This window comes from Sminthopsis crassicaudata, chromosome 4 (assembly GCF_048593235.1).
Source record: "Sminthopsis crassicaudata isolate SCR6 chromosome 4, ASM4859323v1, whole genome shotgun sequence".
In the NCBI taxonomy this organism is placed as follows: Eukaryota; Metazoa; Chordata; class Mammalia; order Dasyuromorphia; family Dasyuridae; genus Sminthopsis; species Sminthopsis crassicaudata.
The window spans coordinates 286,316,374-286,337,883 of record NC_133620.1 but is presented as its reverse complement, the minus strand read 5'-3'; the positions used below and the strand labels follow the sequence as shown (position 1 = coordinate 286,337,883).

The 21,510-nt window shown below is 37.1% G+C and overlaps 1 protein-coding gene across 3 annotated transcripts in view; it reads right to left on the bottom strand.

The window, feature by feature from the left end:
- Positions 1-2,512: 2,512 nt before the first annotated feature.
- BNIP5 (BCL2 interacting protein 5) overlaps positions 2,513-21,510 on the bottom strand; it is a 22,370-nt gene continuing 3,372 nt past the window's right edge. The window contains exons 2-7 of one of the 3 annotated variants that reach the window (XM_074311122.1): positions 14,565-15,115; positions 13,856-14,462; positions 11,549-11,680; positions 10,576-10,637; positions 7,600-7,842; positions 2,513-5,964 (exon numbers count right to left, since the gene is read on the bottom strand). In XM_074311122.1, coding sequence (XP_074167223.1) covers positions 5,929-5,964; positions 7,600-7,842; positions 10,576-10,637; positions 11,549-11,680; positions 13,856-14,462; positions 14,565-15,104 — 1,620 coding nt within the window. In that variant the 5' untranslated portion in view covers positions 15,105-15,115 and the 3' untranslated portion in view covers positions 2,513-5,928. Of the gene's footprint in view, positions 5,965-7,599; positions 7,843-10,575; positions 10,638-11,548; positions 11,681-13,855; positions 15,116-21,510 lie in introns of all 3 variants that reach the window. The other 2 variants (XM_074311119.1, XM_074311121.1) reach the window with 2 other exon arrangements.

The following is a 21,510-nucleotide window of genomic DNA, read 5'->3' as shown; positions in this document are numbered from 1 at the left end:
ATAAACTACTCTGTCTGACTTTTAAAATCCTTCACAACCAGGCCACAAGCCATCTTTCCAAATTTTTTCTATTTTATACTTCTTACACTCTGTGATCCAGTCAAACTAACCTTCTCTTTGTTCCCCATATTCAGCACTCCAATCATCTCATTTTTTCTAGCTGTTCCCTCAGCCTAGAATGCATTTCTTTCTTTCTTAACTCTGCCTCATATGATCCCTCTCTTTCTTTAAGTCACAGCTCAAGGATCACTTACTACATGAAACTTTTCTTTTAAAAAAAGTATTTATATATATTTACATGCATTTATATACTTTCTCTTTCCACTGGTAACTGGGGTCTTTGGTCTTATCAAACCTTATGCTATTCATTTCCCACTTGGGTGCAATCCTTTACACCCAGGAATCTCATTATTTTGTAAGAACATAATAGCCCTGGAATCCTTAGATTTCCTACTTTCTTGCCCTGGGGCCCCACTGAATGGAAGGTGCCTCCAAGAACTCCTCCCAAAAGGAATTAGCTAGATGATTGCTATTTGCCCTTGTTCTCAAAGAGGACCATGACTCTGGGAGGTGATACCATGACTTACAAGTGAGTTGGATTTAAGTGAGGGAGGGCTGGGCAAGGTCACCAGCCTCATTTTCCCCTCCAGAGCCATCTGGATCTGGCAAGATATAAATCAAGACAACTAGAGATTACCCTGATTTGGCATCTGGAAGCTAGAAAAACTGAATTCAAATTCAGCTTCAGAAACTTACTAGTTCCATGATTCTAGGCAAGTCACCTAACCTTTATCTGCCTTTATCTAGTAGTAACTGTGTTGTGAGCATTGAATGACATGATATTTATGAAAAGTATTTAGACTAGTATCTAGCATGTTATAAATGCTATATAAATGCCTATTCTTCATCCTTCTATTCCCAAAACCTCCACTTAAGGAGAATCCCAAGCCAGATGGTTGGTTCTTTCTTACATATAGTACTATACTTCCCAGACTTTTACCCTGCTCTTATTTTTTTCAGCTTCCTTTATGTGTTATCTTCTTCCATTAGATTATAAACTCTTTGAGGCAGGGATTGTCTTTTTTCTTATTTGTATCCTTAATGCTTAGAACCATGTCTGGCACATAATAGATACTTAATAAATGTTTATTGACTAACTGACCATAAAAGTTTCTGTATGTTATGTATCAAATCATTTTATGATTTCTACTTTGTAGCATAGTTCAAGATCTAACTCTTCCTTCCCACTTTTCCCCATTATTTTCCCTTGAAATTCTTGACCTTTTTGCTTCCCTGCATGGGTTTCCTTATTATTTTTTAGCTCTATGAAATATTCTTTTAATAGTTTTGCGTATCACTGAATAAGCTCATTTAGATAATATTTTCATTTTTATCATATTAGCTCAACTACTCATGAACAAATATGAAACTTTTTTGATTCCCTCAACTGCTAATTATTCATTAACTATAAATATTTGTATATAAAAATATATACATATATATATTCCACACACATTGTCTTTCCACAAGAACATAAGTTTCTTGAGAGTAGAAACTATTTTATTTTGTCTTTAAAAGTGGTGCATAGAAACTAGCTTACTAAATACTTGTTGATTGAATAAAAAAGATTTTTTTTGGAGAGTATATTTAGAAAGTAAGGTGACTCTCAAAATTAATCACATCTTTCAGTCCTTGAATTATATAGGATTTCTTTAAAATGTTCATTCATTTTAAAACTATTAAGAGTTATTTAAATTTTACACTGTGCTAAAACTTTTGAGACAACCTATATTATATAGAAGTAAACATCAAAACTATTTGATGTTGGTTAAAAAATAGAAAAATAGATGAGTGGAACAGACCTTTGCATAAGTATACTGTTTTTATTCCCTCTGTAATGTACAGTGGTGTTGTACAGAAAAGAATAAGAATAGGTAGGGTCCTAGGGCAAGACAAATCCTGATTCTTCCTTTCCATATCTTCTTCCCTGTTAAATGTAGTGATGTTATTTGTGATGTAATTTGGTTTTTTTTTTTTACATTTGTTTTTAAATCTTTTGAGTTCTAGGTTCTTTTTTTGTTGTTCTTTTTAATTTTTGAAACATATGCAAAAATATATTTTTCAACATTGACCCTTGAAAAACCTTGTGTCCTAATTTTTCCTCCCTTCTCTCTTACCTCCTCCCCTAGAAGGCATATAATCCAATATATGTTAAACATAGTAAAAATATATGTTAAATCTCAAGTAGGCGTACATATATATATATACAATTATCTTGTTACACAAGAAAAATCAGATTGGATGTGATTTGTAATATAATTTGTACTTCTGAAGATCCTTCCACCTGGGTGAACTGAGGCAACTGCCCTTTGTTTCATTCCCTAATCACCTCCACTTCACCCCCTCCCTACATGCCAGCTTTAAGGGTCTTCTGACAACTCAAACTAAAACTTTTTATTATTATTAAAGCTTTTTATTTTCAAAACAATATGCATGAGTAAATTTTTCAACATTGACCCTTGCAAGACCTTTTATTCCAATTTTCCCCTCCTTTCCTCTATCTTTCCCCTCGCTGGCAGGTAGTCCAATACATTTTAATATGTTAAAATACATGTTAAATCTAATATTTGTATACATATTTATACAGTTATCTTGTTGCACAAGAAAAATCAGATCAAGAAGGAAGAAAAAGAAAAACTGAGAAAGAAAACAAAATGCAAGCGAATAACAGAGAGAATGAGAATGCTATGTTGTGGTCCACACTCTGTTCCCACAGTTCTCTCCCTGGGTGTAGATGGCTCTCTTCATCACTGACAAGTGGCACTGGTTTGAATCATCTCATTGTTGAAGATATCCATTTCCATCAGAATACATCCTCATACAGTATTGTTGTTGAAGTGTATAATGATCTCCTGGTTCTGCTCATTTCACTTAGCATCAGTTCATATAAGTCTCTCCAAGCCTCTCTGAAATCATCTGCTGGTCATCAAACTAAAACTCTTGACCAATTTGGGGTCACCTATGCTTCCTGTGATGGAGATGTTCAAGTTCAACAGAAGCAGATTTAAAATCTGAAAATCCTTTGAATTCCCCAGATGACATTTGCCTTTTCCCTTCCACATGCCTCATGCTATCCTATCAGATATACCCCAAACAGGGTGACAGTCAAATTTGCAAGAGTACCTTCTCAACCACTCATCCCTCATGGCATTCTCACAATATCCCTTAGAGATGAAATTAGTAGAAAGCTCATTATTAACAATGATATTGATATCCCTCCCTACTTTAAATCCCAGGATTTTAGGATTTTTATTTTAACATGAAGAAACTGGGGATTTGTGACTTGGCCAAAGTCACATAGAATGTAATTGGTAATTTGTAAAATTTTGAGTTCCAAATTTTCCCCTTACCTTCCTAACCTTCCCCTCTCCCCAAGATAGCAAACAATCTCATATAGATTATATACGTACAATCATTTTACACATATTTCCATTTTATTCATATTGTGAAAGAAAAATCAGACTGAAATCAGACACAAGAAACAAAAAACAAAAAGTAAAAATAATATATAAAATCCTTTTCAATATGGCTCCAATCTTTCCAGTCTTATTACACACTACTCTCTTTCACAGACTTTACATTACAATCAATCCAATGTACTATTCATCTCCTATTGCCATGTCTTTGCAGGAGCTACAGAGCCATTCCTTGGATATGCTCCCTCTTCACCACTGTCTCTTGAATTCCTTCAGAGTTCAGCTCGATTTATAACAGACTTTTCCTGATCCCTCTTAGCTAGATTACTCTTAATATTACTCTCACCACTTTCTTCACTCCTATTATTCATGTATATTGAACAGAACTGGAGGAAATCACAAAACTGTTTTTTGAATCCATTAAAAATTTGTCACCCTAATGTTGACTTCACATCAGCCTTCTCTTCCTTCACATTTGCTACTCCACTCTCCTCTTCTAAAACTCTTATGGCCTCTCTCTTCCTCTATCCTCTCAGCTGAGGACTTTACTTTATCCTTCACACACACACACACACACACACACACACACACACACACGAAATCAATCAATTGTAAGAAGAATCCTACTTTTTCCATCCTGCTCACACCTTATCATTCAGACATCTCATCCCTTTATGTTCTCATTTACACTGGTCTCTGATAGTAACCCTTCTCCTTGTCTACATCAGTCTTTCTAGAAGTTCCCTTGATCCCATTCCCTTCTGACTTCTCTGGCCGTTAGCTCTTACCATCCTCCTTACTCTTTCTTATCAGTTTCTCCCTTTCTCCTGCTTCCTTCCTTATTGCTTATTAACATACTCATGTCCTCTGTCTTTATGAAACCCTGGCCTGATCCTATCATCCCTAAGAGTCATCTGAGATTTCTCTTCCCTTTCTCAGGTAAACTCCTTTGAGAAAGCCATCTAAAATCAGTGTTTCTACTCCCTTTCCTCTCCTTCTCTTCTGAATCCTCTGCAATTTGGCCTCATCAAATATCTGAAATTGCTCTTTCCAGAGATACTAGTGTTCTCTTAATGGCCAAATCTAATGGTCTTTTTTCTCAATCCTCAACCTTCTTCTTGATCTCTGTGGCATTTCACATTGTTGATTATCTTCTCTTTCTTGTGACTCTGCTCGTACATCCTCTTTCTGATTGTTCCGTCTCAAGTCTCCCGTGTTCATTCTTCACTTATGTTACACTCTTGAAATTTAGTGTCCCTAAAGTCTCTGCTTTGGGTTCTTCTTTCTTACTCTATGCTATTTTATTTATTCAGCTCAAAATCTCCCTTGGGTTCCATTAATATCTCTAGATGGCTCCCAGATCTAGGCTTAATTTCTTTCCTCAGCTACAATAACAGACTGATTATTTGACATTTCCAACTGAGTATTTCAGTGACATCTCAAATTCAGCATTTCTAAAATGTTTTTTTCTTCAAACCCTCTCCTCTTCTAAATTTTCCTATTACTTCCACAAAGGAGTAATTTATAATAAATATCCCTTTGATTATATAATATCATAGGATTATAGATTTAGAGCTGAAAGGGTCCCAACTCTCCCACAATCATTTTACGGATGAGGAGGCTGAATAAGGCTCCTTTGTTCATAGACATAAAGCTAGTGATAAAGTTGGGATCTTTCTTTCTCCCTCCTTCCCTATTTCCCTCCACCTCTCACTCTCTCTCATCCTTTCTCTTCCCATTTTTTTCTTCTTCCTTTCCTCCCTCCTTCCCTTACACCTTCAGTATCCCCTCTCCACTCTTTCAGATGCCCACAGACCTTTGCAATTCCACCATGGCAATTATCATATCATACTATAAAATGTAGTGAGTGTCTTATCTTCCCCACTGGACCCTGAGTTCCTTGAGTAATAGTAATAAGAATTTGCAGTGCATCACTAAGGTTTACAAGTTGCTTTCTTCACAACAACCCTGTGAAGTATGTAGTAAAAATGTTCTTCTTCACAAATGACAGATGGCGAAACTGAGACTCAGAGAAGAGAAGGACTTCCTCAGGATCACACACCTTACTAGTAAGACCTAGTAGATCTTCTGATTCTGGGTTTACTGCCAAGTCAGCAAACCACCACTGGCTTTTTGTATGCCTATCCTCATCTACCAGAAGGCCTCTGCCTGCCAATACAGGTGTCTATTGAAATGCATTAGAGGATTTGCCAAACCACGTCACTATTTCTTTCCATCAGGAAACTCTCCCAGAGAACTGGCTCGATGTCCATATTGGTGTATTCTTCATTTCAATAAGAAGTGACCTCTCGATCAAGTTATAAAAGGCATGGGAGCACTCAACGATTTTATTCTAGAGGCTTCCACCAGGTCCATGGTTTTAAGAAAGCATCTTCCCATCTCCTAATGGCTCCAACGTTTGGTAATTCAAAGGAAGAAAGAGGCTTGAGATTCAGTCTGGACTTAGGAATGGCGTACTTGCCTCTTGCTGTGAAGAGAAAATGGACATCTTGAGATAGAGACCATCACTTTTCAAGACCCTTCAGTATCTGGCTGACCCCACTCAGGAATGGCTAGTGATACATTATCATAGTAGGCCATAGCACCAAGGCTAGGTAGGGAGGCAGGTGAAGCCATACTGAAAGAATTTGAATTAATGAATGAATGCTGGGTATATCCAAAGTACTGACTAAGTGAAAAGGTCTATAGAATTTTCTTGGGAAAGATACTAGAATGACTTGCCATCTTTTTCTCGAGTCTGCCCTTATCTTACACATAAGGAAGTGAGGCAAATATGTTAAGTTATTCACCCAGAATCACATAGCAAGGGAGGATGTCTGAGGTTGGATATGAACTCATATTTACCTGACTCCAGCCCCAAAGCCCACTATTCTACATAGCTACTGCCTATAATATTTACAAATGATTAAATAAGATAATGTATGAAAAATACTTTATAAAGTTTTAAAATTGTAATCCAAATGTCAGCTATTAACAAAATGTCAGAACAAAAAAATTTTTTTTAATTTGTTCATATTTTTCCCATAGGTATGGAGGGATATCAAGGTGATTACAGTTGTCTCTGACTAACTTTTTAAGACTTTTCTCATACTATTCATGTACTCTACATTATAGTCACTCTAAACTATTTTTAAGGTCTTCTTTGTCAGCCCTTTCTTGTCCCTGAGCCTTTGCTATTCCATACTGCCCAGTTCCTCCATACCTCTGCTTACAGAAACCTATCCCATCTTTACAGGGGTCCTGTTTGGCAAAAAGCCTCCCCTAACCTCCCCTAGGCAAAAGTGATCTCTCTTTCCTCATGTTTCTCAAACACATTGTCACTATTCTCCTTTGCTCCTTTTCTATTTTGCTTGTACTAGTGGAATTTTGAGGCCACTTAGTAGAGGGTAAGGTCAGGACTTGTGTGTTATTTCATCTTTATAGTTCTCCCTAGGGCTTAACACAGGGTGCATACTTGAATTAAATTGAATTTAATTGAATGACAGTTAAAATACAACCTATAGACACATAACTAAAATATTCGTTCATTCATATTACTTTCATGCTTATAATCTTGTTTGATTTTTCTGAACAATTCTGTGAGATAGACAGAGAAGGAACTATTTCTCTTACAAGTGTGGAAACTAAGGCTTATTTGAGTGATTTAATCAACATCTAGAATCCAATTCTTTCAGTTCTGACTTCAATGCTTCGTCCATCATTCTATGGTGGTATTATGCCACCATAGAAATTGAGAGAAAAATTAGATAAGGGCGTGACTCATATGGATTAGAATCATTAGGAAAAGAGCGGAAGAGCTACAAACTGAGCTGTGTTATGAATGTTGGGTAGGATTTGGATGAGCAGAGAACAGAAAGAGGGAGGACTTGGGGGCAGCTAGGTGGCACAGTGGATAGAGCACCAGCCCTGAGTCAGGAGGAACAAAAACCTGGTCTCAGACATTTACACTTCCTGGCTGTGTGACCCTGGGCAAGTCACTTAACCCCAATTGCCTCAAAGGAAAAATAGGGAGGACTTGTTTTTTGGGATAGGTATCATCTTCTGAGGTCATATAAAAACTCTTGGACATTCTTTCATTCCCTTTCCCCTGCCCCCAACTTACCTGCTGATTATTGTAAGATATATGACCAAATGTGTGTGTGACAGAAGGATCTCTCCAGCCCATGATTCGGTGAACAGCATGGTTAGTGTTGCCTGCATATTTGTTAAGGAAATGATAGTGTATCTCTATTTGATTCCCAGATGGCTCCTGCTTCTCTTCCTGATTTCTAAGAACATCTGCCAAGGTTTGGATGGAGGTAAAGAAAAGGTTGTTCCAGTCTGCATTAAAATTTAGGTCTTTAATCTACAATGCAGAAACAAAAGATAAGATTATTCATCGCAGCCTGAGTTTGGGAGGCAAGCACAGGATTTTGAGTCTGAACATGTGGTTCTGCTACTTACTATCTTGGAAAAATCACATCCTCTCACTGTAGGTCTTAGTTTCCTCCTCTATAAAAATGTCCCTGACACATAATAGCTGCTTAATAAATATTTGCTTGTTTATTAATGAGGAAGTCAAAATAAACAAGGAAGTTGGAGTAGATGAAGGGTTCTTAACCTGTCAGTGAATTTATTTTTTAAGAATATTTTGATAATTGTATTTCAAAATAATTGGTTTCCTTTATAATCCTATGTAAATCCATTAATTTTTTTTTTTTCCCTGAGAAGTGTTCCATAAATTTCATTAGACTGCCAAAGGGGATCCATCACACACACACACACACACACACACAGGAAAGTGAAGAATTCCTAGTCCCTAAGGTCTCTTTCTCATCCAGATACAATGATCTTAATGTCTCATAAAAACCCTCTGTTCTAGCCATGCTGGCTGACTGAACATACTCTGACCATCTCATTTCTATTTCTGTCTTAGATCCTACCATTTTCCTGGCCTGGACTCTCCTCTCCATTTTAAGAAAGAGGCTGGGTTTCTCATCACATTCCTGGCATGAATTTTTTTTAGAGTTTCCAAGAGATGACAACCAGAAAATGAAAGCAAAAACAGGCTATGAGATGTACTAAATAGATAGACCAAGACCCGCAAATTCATACGCCTATGAGGAAGAGGAGAGGAAGTAAGACAGAGAAAAGATTTCAGAATTCTAAGACCTGAGTTCAAAGCTAACCTCTGATGTCTAATGACTTATGGCCCATATGTCATTTAATTTCTCTGTACTTAAAACTGTAAGTTGTAGTTGGCAGAAGGGGTATCTGTCTGAGAAGGTCAAGGTCAAGGGGAGAGAGAGAGAAAACAGAAAGACAGAGACAGAGAGAGACAGAAACAGAGACAGAAAAACAGAAAGAATGCATAGTAGATAGAAGGCTGAGCATGAGATCAAACCTTGTCTCTTGCACTATGTATGTGCCCATGGGTGAATCATTTAAATTCTCGCGCAATTCTGAACACTTTTCTCTCTCTAATCTATAAGTTACAGATAAGTTGTCAGCCTCCATTGGTAGAGTTCTACAAAGGAAGCTCTCCTCATCAATAAAATAACAAATCCATATAAAAAATAAATATATTATATTTTATATGTATATATTTTCATATATATAAACATATATATAAAAGAGGGCCAAATTATTATCATTATCATAAATATCAAATAGGAAAGAGGCAGAAGTAGGCAGGAAGAATGACTTGACAAGCAAAAATTTGCCAATCATGCATTCCAAGTTAAGTGAAATGGTCTCTGTTTATCAAATGGCCCCATTTTTCATTCTCTATGTAGAGGACAGGAAGCTTTTTCCCAATCCCTTCAGCTGTTGAAAGGTTACTTTCCATCTATCCTAAATGCATCTTGTATATAGTCTCCCTCATTTTAGCTCCTTGAGGACAAAGACTGTTTTTGCCTTTCCTTGTATTTCAGTTCATAGCATAGTGCCTGGTACATAATAAGTGTTCAATAAATACTTGTTGAGTGATATACTTAATCACAAAAGGACAAAATAATAGAGTATTAGTATTGGAAGAAACCTTAGAAATTAAACTCATTCTTGATCCATCGACTAACCAAAAAATGTGAAGCCAAATGCTTACATGTTCAACCCTCTGTTTAGCCCTAGGGCTGGGATAAGAGCTAGGCAAGATGAACAGTTGTTAAGTGTGACACCCAGAAGGTATAAGAAAGAACACTTTGCAAAATTTAATTTAAGTTTAATATTTTCTATGGATACATTTTAGTGCCCAAAATGCTGCTTTCCACTGCACATATCTATGTTCACTCAAGTCATATCTGCTACACTGAAGGTTCAGAGCCTCCACTGTTGAGTAACATAGAGGGAGTAAAATTTCCAGAGGCACACAATTGATTGTGATTTCCTTATGGAGAAATTCAAAAAAAGGAAAAAATGAATTACTGGTCCTGAAGAAATGTATGCATATAATTAGAGAGACACAGTCTTAAAGGAAGACTGAGAGACTTAGACTGTTGGAAGGGACTTTAGAGACCATCTAATCCAATCCTTTCATCTTACAGAAGAGGAAAATGAGACCAGATGAGGAGGTGATAATAGTCATACAATGAGTAGTAAAACCAAGTAGGTCATTCCTCTTTCTGCTATACTAGGCTATCTTGTATATGGAATGACAAAAAGAAAAATCAAGTATCATGTTACCATTAATTATATAATAAATATAATAACAATGACTACAATACCCATGTATGTAGCACAAGTATGTAGATTTTTTGGTATGCTAAATGGTAGTATACAGGTAGAATTGAGCTCTGAGATGGGCAGGGGCTACCCTAGGTATTTTGTTGTAATGTATAGAGTATTAGACTTGGATATGAGTTTGTATCTTGCCTCTGATACTTACATTGGACAAATCATTTAATGTTTGCTTCAGTTAGCTAAATGTAAGATACAGAGATAAGAGCTGATGATCTTTAAAGTTTTTTCTAGCTTTAAATCTATACTCCTGTAAGAAGATTTCATAAAAGGAATGGGATGTAGGTTGGGTTTTGAAAACAGAATAAGCTGTGAATAGGCAGAGTTATTAGGTCAGTGAAGCTGACTAGGACACATTTCTCACCTTTTCATTGCACTTGTCACCTTTTTCTCTGAGAAGAACGGCTAAGTTCTGAATAATTTCATCTAAAGGAAGAGAAGAGAAAGAGATTAGTTTTTAACATCTAAAGAGATGCTCCTTAAATGACCACATTGTTTTCTAGAAGCCAAATCTGGTGCTCAAGATTCTTTTCCTCTTGACTTTCAACCTAATCAAGCATCTCAGGAGGAAACTTAGCTCTTTCTACCAGGCAGGACATTGGTGGGATTGGGGGAGAAGGAAGACATGGATAGGCGAAGAAGAGAGGAAGATATGGATGGGGGAGGGCTATAGCTATGCTACCTGGCAATTCTGGCTACCTAGCAATTCTGTTCACTGACCAAATGAATATGAGTCTTGTTTCCCTAGGTAATTTTCTGAAACAAATGGAACTCTTCCTGTTCTAAGGCTTAAAGATGAACAAGACAGAAAACAATATATTAGAAAGAAAATAGCCCTGGATTGGGAATCAGAATTGGTTTTTGTTCTCAGGCCTGCCACCAGCCAACCAATTGGGCAACCTTAAGCAAATTGCTTTATGTATCTAGGTTTTTAGTTTCATAGGGTCACAGATCTAAAGCTGGGTGGGACCTTGAGTCCAACTCCATCATTTTGTGATGAGGAAAGAGATGAAATAACTTGTCTAGGATTATCAAGGTAGATTATTAGAGGCAAGCTTTAAACCCAAGTCCTCTGACTCCAGAGACAAGGTGCTTTTCACTGGACTATACCAATGGCTTCATCTTTAAAATGAAATATTTGTTCTCCAAGGTCTCTTAAAACTCTGCAATCCTATTTATGGTTACAACCTGCAAAGTTTTATAGATCTTGCCCTAGGGAACTGACCTAGAGATCAGATTTAATATTCTGTGACTAACAATGGGAAAAAATGCTGCCTTCTCACCCTATGATCTCAGAGCAAAAGTCCATGCAGGATCTGGGTTAAAATCATGCTTACTAGATTCCGAACCTTTGTTTGAAGGCCCCTGGTCCCTTGGTGGGGGCTGCCCATCTTGGGTGGAAAGTCCAGTAGAATCAAGAGTCCTGACTTCTGTAAACACTGTCTCATGTACTTCCACTTCATCAGAATCTGGAAACAGAAAAAAAATATATTTTTAAAAATCCATATATACTTATTGGCCAGGGAGTTTATAACTGAGAATAAAGCAATAGAATGAGTGTTCTAGCTGACTCTGGGTCCTGCCTCACCTATCACATGAAGACATTAACATGAGAGGAACTACCCTTTATCAGTTATTATGTCAATCAATTGGCAAGCATTTATTAAGCTCTTGCTATGTTCTAGGAACTGTGTTATACAATGGGGATCTAAGCAAAGGCAAACAAACAAAAATAATCTCCATTTTCAAAGAGCATATATGCTAAAAGGAGAGATAGCATTATAATTGTAGTTGTCATCATCATCATCATCATCATTGCATCCTTCATTTTTGTACCACTTTTAGATTTTTAAAGTGGTTGGAAATCTATTATCTCATTTGATTCCCACAATTTGATCCCCACAATTGCCCTTTTAATGTGGTAAATAGGGCTTGTACTCTCATTCAACAAATAAGGAAACTGAAGCTCAAAAGAGCCTAGGTGCTGTGCCCAAAGGCCCACAGTTGGTAAGAGGTTAAACTCAAATTTCCAGATTTGGGGTACAGTGGAAAAGGGTTCAAATCTCAGCTCTGATATTTTACCAAGTTGTGTTACTTTGAGCAAGTGGCTCAGTTCAAGTCCCACCTTCTCTAGGAAGCCTTTCCTTGTCTCCAGGCTTCCACTGCCTTCTTCTCTGTGTATTTCTTTTATGTATCTATTACATTAAAATGTAAGCTCCTTGAGAGCAGAGACTGTTTGTGCTTTTCTTTGTATCTACAATGCTTAGCATGGTATTGGAAACAGTACTTAATGTGTTGACTTATTGACCATTCTTTGAACCTTAATTTCTTCATCTACAGAATGAGAAGGTGGATATCTAAGGTTTCTTCCAGTTCTAATGTACTATGGCTTCCAAATCAGCACTCTGGCTTCAGTGGAGTCTTTCCAGGGCTTCCTTAAGATATCATCTCATGTAGCTACCCCATATAGCTAACTCATACTTCCATATCCCTGATTTTTTTGAGTGACCTCAAATTAATTCATCTTTCCTCTTTGAATTTCTGCAGCATATTTTCTAAGTGCTTTCTCTTTCTCCCTATTCTCCCTTGCTTCTCAATTCCTAGAATATTTTCTTTTAATATTACCAAAACCACTTAAGATGGCCAATTCTCTTGGTTTCCAGAATCAAGTTTCCCAGCACCTTCTATTAGAGTGATACTATCTTAGGTGATTTGGTATTTACCAAACCCTCCTTATACTCACAAAAAGGTTAAACTAAGTGCTGTCTACATGGGGCAGCTACATGGGATAATCTGATACACTAGGAAGACTCCATTGTAGCCAAAGTAGTTTTCCCTTTCAGGTACCAGAAATTTTATCATTAGAAAGTTATTCCTTTGGGTTAAATATTTCCCACTCTTTTAAAAGGCTAGTTCTTTTGATTAGGAGAACACATTTGTTTGTTATTAGTTACTAATACTTTGTGTTCCTGGAATTATCTGATGCTTTCCTCCATGCTAAGAGAGCAGAGTGAAGGTAAAAGATTTGCAGGGAAGTTTCTTTTAAGTAGGCGGGTGAGCATGTAATAGAAAAATAAAAGAAGACCCAGTAAACAGAAACTGGAAGTGATGGACCTAGAAACATACCACTTCAGTAACTGTAGTGTACCATGAATAAAAAGTCGGGAGACTTCTAGTCCAACTCTGCTACTAATAGGCCATATGACCTTCATCTATCTGAGTCTTAGTTTCCTCATCTGTAAAATGGGGATGGGGTATTTATACTATCTTCCTAAAAGGGCTAAAATAAGGAAAACTTTAGGAATATGAGTTGCTGTCCTCTTATCACTACTATCCTCTCATTTTCTTGGGGAAAGAGTAGTGCCTGACAGCAATTCTGCTAATGAACTTAGTTACTCCCAATCTCATTTAATCAGCAGTCTTTTTGGGAGGGGATAGGGAAATTGCCTAGAGGAAGTCAAGATGATCTTCTCAAGGCCCCCTTCAATTTTCTCCCTACTCACAAAAGAGCAAATGATGGACAGATGGGACTTGACACCCTTCAAAAGTTACCAACCCTTTCAGAAGTCTGGTCACTTGGGAGAGAGAGAGGGGAAGGAGGGAGCTGCAGAATTGACACAGCTACATGAATTAGTCCAGCTTACCAAGTGTAGTCAAACTTGCAGGTCTATAGCTGAAGCACAAAGGAAGAAAAGTAGGCTTTGTAGGTCTCCGTGCCTCAGGGCTTCTAGAATCTAAGCCTGATGATCTTTTGGCTTCCTCATTACTATGTTTCTTAAAAGAAAAGGCTTTTTTGAGGCTAGACTTCTTGTCTTTCTTCCTAGAGATTGGCTCTAGTGGTTCTGCCAGTGGCTCTAAAGGTTCTTGACACTGAGGGAAAGTGCATTTCTCCTTTGATTTTTTGTCTTTCTTTGTCTTGTCTTTTTTCTTAGAGGCTACCTCTGATGGTTCATTTGGTAGAGATTCTGGACTTTGAGGGAAGATGCATTTCTCCTTTGACTTTTTGTCTCCCTTTTCTTTGTGTTTCTTCTTGGAGGTTACCTCTGATGGTTCAGTTTGTAGAGATTCTGGACCTTGAGGTAAGATGCATTTCTCCTTTAATTTTTTGTCTCCCTTTTCTTTGTGTTTCTTCTTAGAAGTTACCTGTGGGGGTTCAGTTTGTACTTCTAGGGATTCTGGACTTTGAGGGAAGGTGCATTTCTCCTTTGACTTTTTGTCTCCCTTTTCTTTGTGTTTCTTCTTGGAGGTTACCTCTGATGGTTCAGTTTGTAGAGATTCTGGACCTTGAGGGAAGATGCATTTCTCCTTTAACTTTTTGTCTCCCTTTTCTTTGTGTTTCTTCTTGGAGGTTACCTGTGGGGGTTCAGTTTGTACTTCTAGGGATTCTGGACTTTGAGGGAAAATGCATTTCTCCTTTGATTTTTTGTCTTCCCTTTCCCTGTCTTTCTTCCTAAAGGTTGGCTCTGGTGGGTCTACAGATGCCTCTACGTATTTGGGGTCTTGAGGGGAGATATATTTCTCCTTTGATTTTTTTTCTTCCTTTTCCCTTGGCTCCTCAGACTCTGTCCGGGTCAGGAGATTCATCAGGATCTTTAGCCACCCATGCTGGCCCTTCCTGTGGGCCTTGTCTTTATGGTTATTTCTCTGGCTACTTTGCTCCCTAGTGGCTCCTTTGGTTTTCTCTAGTTTTGGAGTCACAGAGGCATCATTATCTAATATCTTTACTTGCCTATTCAAGGGTCGGACCACATCACTTGATGCCCGCCGAAGAGAGCGTGAGCCCTGAGAATTCCCAGTTCCTGGCATCTTCTTGGGGTCCTGAAATTTGTCTGGGGAATGGATTTTTCTTCTCAACCAGAGTTCTGCCTTCCATGATGCCCTGTGTTTCTCCATTCTTGTTCCAACTACAACAAAAACAAGCACCTTTTTTAGGAAAATGGAATCCAAGAATACCTGAGAAAAGGAATGTATTAATCCATAATAAAAAGATAATATTGTTAACAAAAACTTTTTGAGATGCTAGTAGCATGCCATATGTTTAGTCAAAGTGACTGAATTCTCATCTCAGTCCTTTAAAGTAGAAATAGTACTTGTTAATATTATTATCCTCATTTGACAGAAGAAGAAACTGAGGCACAGAAAGAATGTGTGATATGTTTAAGATTTAGTTAGTGACAGAGTTGAAGAATAGAACCTATCACTATATCTCCTGTCCCTAGTTCTACAAGGTATATTGTACTACCATTTCAATACTTCTGGCATATGACTAAGGTGCCATGTGACCCCACTTTCTTTTGTACTTTAATTTGTTTTAAGATATTTTTAAAATTATCTTTCAGGATTGACTCATCCTTTTGGTTTCAAATTTTTCTTTTTTTAAAAAAAAAATAACATTTTATTTTCCCCAATTACATGTAAAGATAAGTTTAATATATTTTTTTTAAATTTTGAGTTCCAAATTTTCTTCCTACCTCTCTCTCTCTGAGATGGCAAGCATGTTATATACATGTTAATCATGCAAAACATATTGTCATACTACCATATGATCTTAAGCAATAATCTTGAGCTTTGATTCCTCATCTGTAAAACTGACTTAATAATCTCACTACCTCCCTTTGCTCAAATGAGATAAAAGGGATCTTGGACCTAGAGCTGAAAGAAACCTGAGAGCTCAATGAGTCCAGCTCCTTCATTTTACAGATGAGGAAACTAAAGTTTAGAGAGGTTAAGGGAAGCCAAACAGGTATAAGTATTAGAAGTAGAATTGAACTCAGATTTTCTATTTCTAAACCAGTCATCATTCCACTGTGCCAGTAGCGCTTTTGATAATGTTTATAGGTGACTATAGAATCCCAATGGGTTATCTATGCATTGTTGGGGAAACAAATAAAATGAATGCTTTCCTGATGGTAAACATCAGTAGAGATACCAAGTTTGTATACAATCTATGGTATATTTTGCCAAAGCAAATTCTCCCGGGAGAATCATCCTTAACTGGAAACTGTCTCGAATTTCTTTACTGCTTCTCAAGGCTTAGAAGAAGGCTGTTGCTTCTGCTTTCTTTCAAAATACATTTTTATTGCTCACTTTTATATTTAGATAAGTCATTTCAGCCCTTTCTCTCCTCCCTTGTGAGAAAGAAAAACCATTAAGTAAAAACATTCAACTCAGTGACCTCATCAACTAATGTGTGCAATATTCTGTCCTGTTAGCCCTCATCTATTGCCATGACAGGAGTAGTATATTTTATTATCTCTGGAATCCTTATTGGTTTTTCAGTTACTCATTATTCATTGGGGAAAAGAACCTTAGTTCTTTTTAGTATCTTCTTAGTATTCTCATTTTGCAAGTAAAAAAAAAAAATTCTGGATCAGTAAGGGGAAAAGATTTCTCCAAGTTAGTTTGTTGCATAGTTGGGACTCAAATCCAATGTTGTTGTTTCTATCTTTGGCTGTCTCAAGTCACTTAGCCAAGGTCCATGGAGTGAATCAGTGACAAAGACAGGTTTAGAACCCAAATCTTTTGATTTCCCCATGTGGTGTTTTTCTCCCCTGCTGCTCATTATTGCAAAACACTATTCTAGATCAAGGAACAGAAAATTATCAAAGAACTACATAGCATAAGGCCTGTCCTTACTCCATGTCAGGGTTGGAAAGGAAAGGAAAGCTTTGGAAACTTTCCATATGCTAAGGGAGGGCTCAAGATAAAGAGTCTATGACCAACTGTGTCATAGATTCCTAGAATATCAGAATTGGGAAGGAACTTAGTAGGTGTTTAGTCTATCCTCAATCTCTCCAGTTTATAGATGAAGAGACTAAGATCAAGGGGAAGTAACTGGCTCAAGATCAAAGAGGCAAATGTTTGTTCTATGGTCATATGTCCCAACCCCCAATTTCTTCCTGTTCTTTTAAAAATTATGTCAAGTGGGGACAGAGTAAGACTGAATGGATGCAAATACATCCTTATTAAAGAAATGCCCTGAAAATACACATCCTCCTAATTGCGACTCAAAATATATATATTACTTCATCTTTGTGTACACAGTACTGTATATTGCCATTTAGTCATTGAGCCTCTTAGGAAACAAAGGACAAACCACAACAACATCTCCATCTTGCCTAATCTCACAAATGAGATGATCTCAGAAGTTATTGTGCACAGAAAACTGAGCAGCTGATTATAAACAAGTTATTGGGTTTCACTAAGCGGTTCAAAGTTCAAAATAATTCATAAGCACACAAGTAAGCCTGTGGCCACATGACTTCTAGCAACTCCTGAGAGAGACAGAGAAAGACAAAAAGAGAGACAGAGATAAAGACAGAGACAGTGACAGTGACAGACACACACATAGAGAGCGAGAGAGAGAGAGAGAGAGAGAGAGAGAGAGAGAGAGAGAGAGAGAGAGAAAGAGACAGAGAGAGAGAGAGAGACAGAGAGACAGAGAGACAGAGAGAGAGAGATGGGGTGGGGGACGAAGAGAGACAGAAAGATCTTCAAAAGATATAAACTGCTATGGGATAAAATTTATTCTTTTCAAACCTACATTATTGCTTTGACTTTTCTTATTAACTTTATACTAGTATCATGTATATAGAAACCTACAATAACAGCTCATGTTTATGTATATGTACCCATATATCACTTTTTTTGCATGTATGTGGGTATATATATTATATGTGTGTGTGTTTATGTAGGCAGCTAGGTGGCACAGAAGAAAGTCAGGAAGAACTGACTTCAAATCCAGCCTCAGACCCTTATTTGCTATGTGATTCTTTACTCATTGAATGGGTGTTGGTTCAAACAACCTAAGGTTTGGAAAATGACCTTGATTTAGAAGAGTCAAAGTTCCCTGGTCATTGCCAGTCTTGTTACTTTTGTCCTGCCACTAGACTTTGATAATTCTGGAGGAGAGAGTAAGGCTGACTGTACGATTCTGCACAAGTCAAGACAACTACCTTCATGATGTCATTGCTCCTTTTTGAAAATAAACAACAACAGTGGATTGGGTCACTACATAGGGCCTTAATGGATTCAATAACTCCCATTAAGTCAATGCAAATCAGACCTGCCCCAGATAAAATTATGAAGTAGTCAAGTCTAGCTTGCTTTTTCTTCTGCTTGTCTCTGAATCCTTCTATCTATATCTCCTTTTTTGGACCTTCAGTAGTGTGCTGGACCTGGCTGAGAAGCAGACCCAGGAGAGTCAATTGCTAAATTTTCAGTATGTGTATTTACACTTCAAAATCAGCAAAGCCACAAATCAAAGTTTGATTTATTGTTTTGTTGAATATGGAGCCTTAAGAAAGTGAGGAGGGGAAATGTTAATAATTCAAATTAAACTTAAAATTGAACTGTGAGTATATGGTGTTTTTTCCCCCCATAGAGTTGGTAGTTAAACATTTAACAGCACGTTCCAGGGTCTATCTTACTTTTATCTTAAGTTTCAACCAATCCCAGCTGAGATATTATCTTCCTCATAGGTATTTCATGGAATCAGTCATACTGTTAGATAAAAACTCAAAGGCCATTCCATCCAACCTTCCACTTCCAAAATAATCCCCTTTTTAGCATAGTTGATGGACAGTTATTTGGTTTCTTTCAACAAAGAGAGGGCAATGGATTCAGAATTTTAAGTTCTGAGTTCAAATCCTCACTGGTCAGGCACTATAGCATTGTGCAAACTTTGCTGGGCCTTGGTTCCTTCATCCACTAAAAGAAGTAATTGGATCATGTGATCTCCAAGATCTCTTTCAGGTCTAAGAAAATCATTCTATGATCCTAAACTCAGTCAGAAGACTTGGATTCAAGTCTTGCTTCAGGTACTTATGAGTTGTATAATACAGGACAAGTCACTTAACATTTCTTGGGCCATAATTTCCTCTTCTATAAAATAGGTATAATAATGTTTGCATTATCTGCCTCATACAGCCATTGTGAGGAAAACTCATAAACCTGAATGATATATAAATGTGAACCATTATTATATTAAAGAAATATTATGTAAATGACATTAACATAAAGTTCATGCCAGAAATAAAAACAAGATACTATCCTTAACAAGAGCAAATCCTACCTCATAGGGAAGGGGATGGGAACATAACACATTAATCAAGCATCTACTATGTACTGCTCAATGTGTTCAGCCTTTTTCAAGTATCAAGTATGAGTCATGTGACATTATTTCAGTTCTAATTCCAAACTTCAAGGGTTCTTATAAAACTTTTCAAGTGACCAAACAATAAGAAATAAGGTACTAAGACTAAGGAGACCTGGGAGAGCTTCTTCCTGCTCTGTTGTTGAGTGAAAAAGTAGGCAATTACCAAAGTCTCAAGAGATCCATTCTTGACATTGTATGTATTTTGAAAATGCAGTGTCCTGAAGTATTTGTATGTTTGTGGGTGCTAAAGAGCCAACCAGATAATGCTAGTATAACTAGTGGTTACTTTTTTATAGGAAGCTATTTTTTTTTTCCCTGCAGGAAGGAAGAAAAAGCCTCTAGAGACCTTTGTGCTTAGAATGGAGAAAGTGTTGTTGAGATTTACAACTAAAAGTTTTTGCAGAGCTGATGAACTATATCAGCTGGCTTGACTGATACCTTAATAGCAACTGTACTTTAACTCTTTTTTGTGGGAAATGGACCTCTTGGGAAGTTAGGTGGGGAGCCTAAGGATCCTTTCTCAGAATAATGCTTTTCAACAAATAAAATAAAATACGTAAGATTTCAAAAGAAACTAATTCTATTGAAACATGTATTAAAGTATTAAAATAATGGGTTTTTTTTTTTCAAATTTACAGGTGCTAAATTAAGAACCTTTACTTAGAAAATGCCTCCTTTGAAAGGTATCTTTCATCTAAAGGTTCTGTTGTTCAATCATTTGATTTGTGATCCTATTTGGAGTTTTCTTGCAAACAACTTGTTACATTTTTTTTATATGTACCTATTTAAATGCAAGTTTTTCTCCTTTTAGAATGAATGCTTCTGGAAGGCAGGAGCTGATTTTGCTTTTTCTTTGTATATCCAGAATTAAGCACAGTGTCTAGAGCATAGTATGTGTTTAATAAATGCTTTGTTGATTGGTTGACAATGTAGAACTGAATCATGATTCCCTGCTACTCCCATGCAATTTTCTTATTTCTGTCTTCCCCAGCCACATAGAAGTTTCATTCTTTTTTTTTTTTTTCTTCACATTATGCCTTTTTTAATTTGTTGAAGCTATATAGCAAAGTCTTTCTGTCCCTCAAATCCCTACAAATTTAGGTCTTCTGGTTCCAAATTCAAGACATCCCAATTAATAAGAGCTTTCAATCTCTTCATCATGGCTATTATGCATACCCCTCTCCATATACACAAACAGATTTCCTAATTAAAGATCACTGCCTTGGAAGTTTGGAGCATTTTCATTTCCTTCACCTAGTATCATGTGTTATGCTTTCTGTCAACTCACTCTCATAGTCTAGATTTAGAGAGGCAGCAGGTATGGTACAAAGAGCCCTCATTTTCTTGTCAAAATCCCAGGGTTCAAATCCTGGCACTATCTCCTATATGACCTAGGAGTTTCTCTAAGTCTCATTTTTCTCTCACATTAAATGGGTTTTACTTTTTCTGTTGTGCCCAATTCTTCATGACCCCGTTTGGGTTTTTTTTTTGCAAAGACACTAGAATAGTTTACCAATTCCTTCTCCAGCTTATTTTACAGATGAGGAAACTGAGACAAACAGGGTGAAGTGACTTGCCCAGGGTTGCACAGATACTGCATATTTGAGGCCAGATTTAAAATTTAAACAGGAAAATGAGTTTTCCTGATTCCAGGTCTGGCACCCTATTCTCTACTCCACCTAATTGTCTCTTCTGTTACTAATTCTATAATCCTGTGTGCTTTCCATTTTGTCAATAATCCTCTTAAAATGTGACTTGAACATGGCTCCACTCCAATGGTGCTCTGAATTGAGGAGAGGGTGGCAAGTCAATCCCATCTCTGTTCCTGGTTTCACTTGTCTCCCTGAATGCAGGCTTAGAGCACATTTTTTCCATCCATTTCACCCCATCCTCAAACCCTCCAGGACCTTTATCTTTCAGATAGCCAGCAACATTTCAGTAGGGGACTTCTGGAGAATCTCAAGATTGTAGCTCTAATAATCCACTCTCAAGCACAAACATAAAAAGATGGAGAAGACATTTTGGAGTCAGTCAACAAACATTTATTAAGTGCCTGCTCCAAGCCAACCACACTGTGCTGAGCACTGGGCATACAAAGATGTACAAAAAATAGTCCCTTTCCTTGAAGAACTCAAGCTCTAA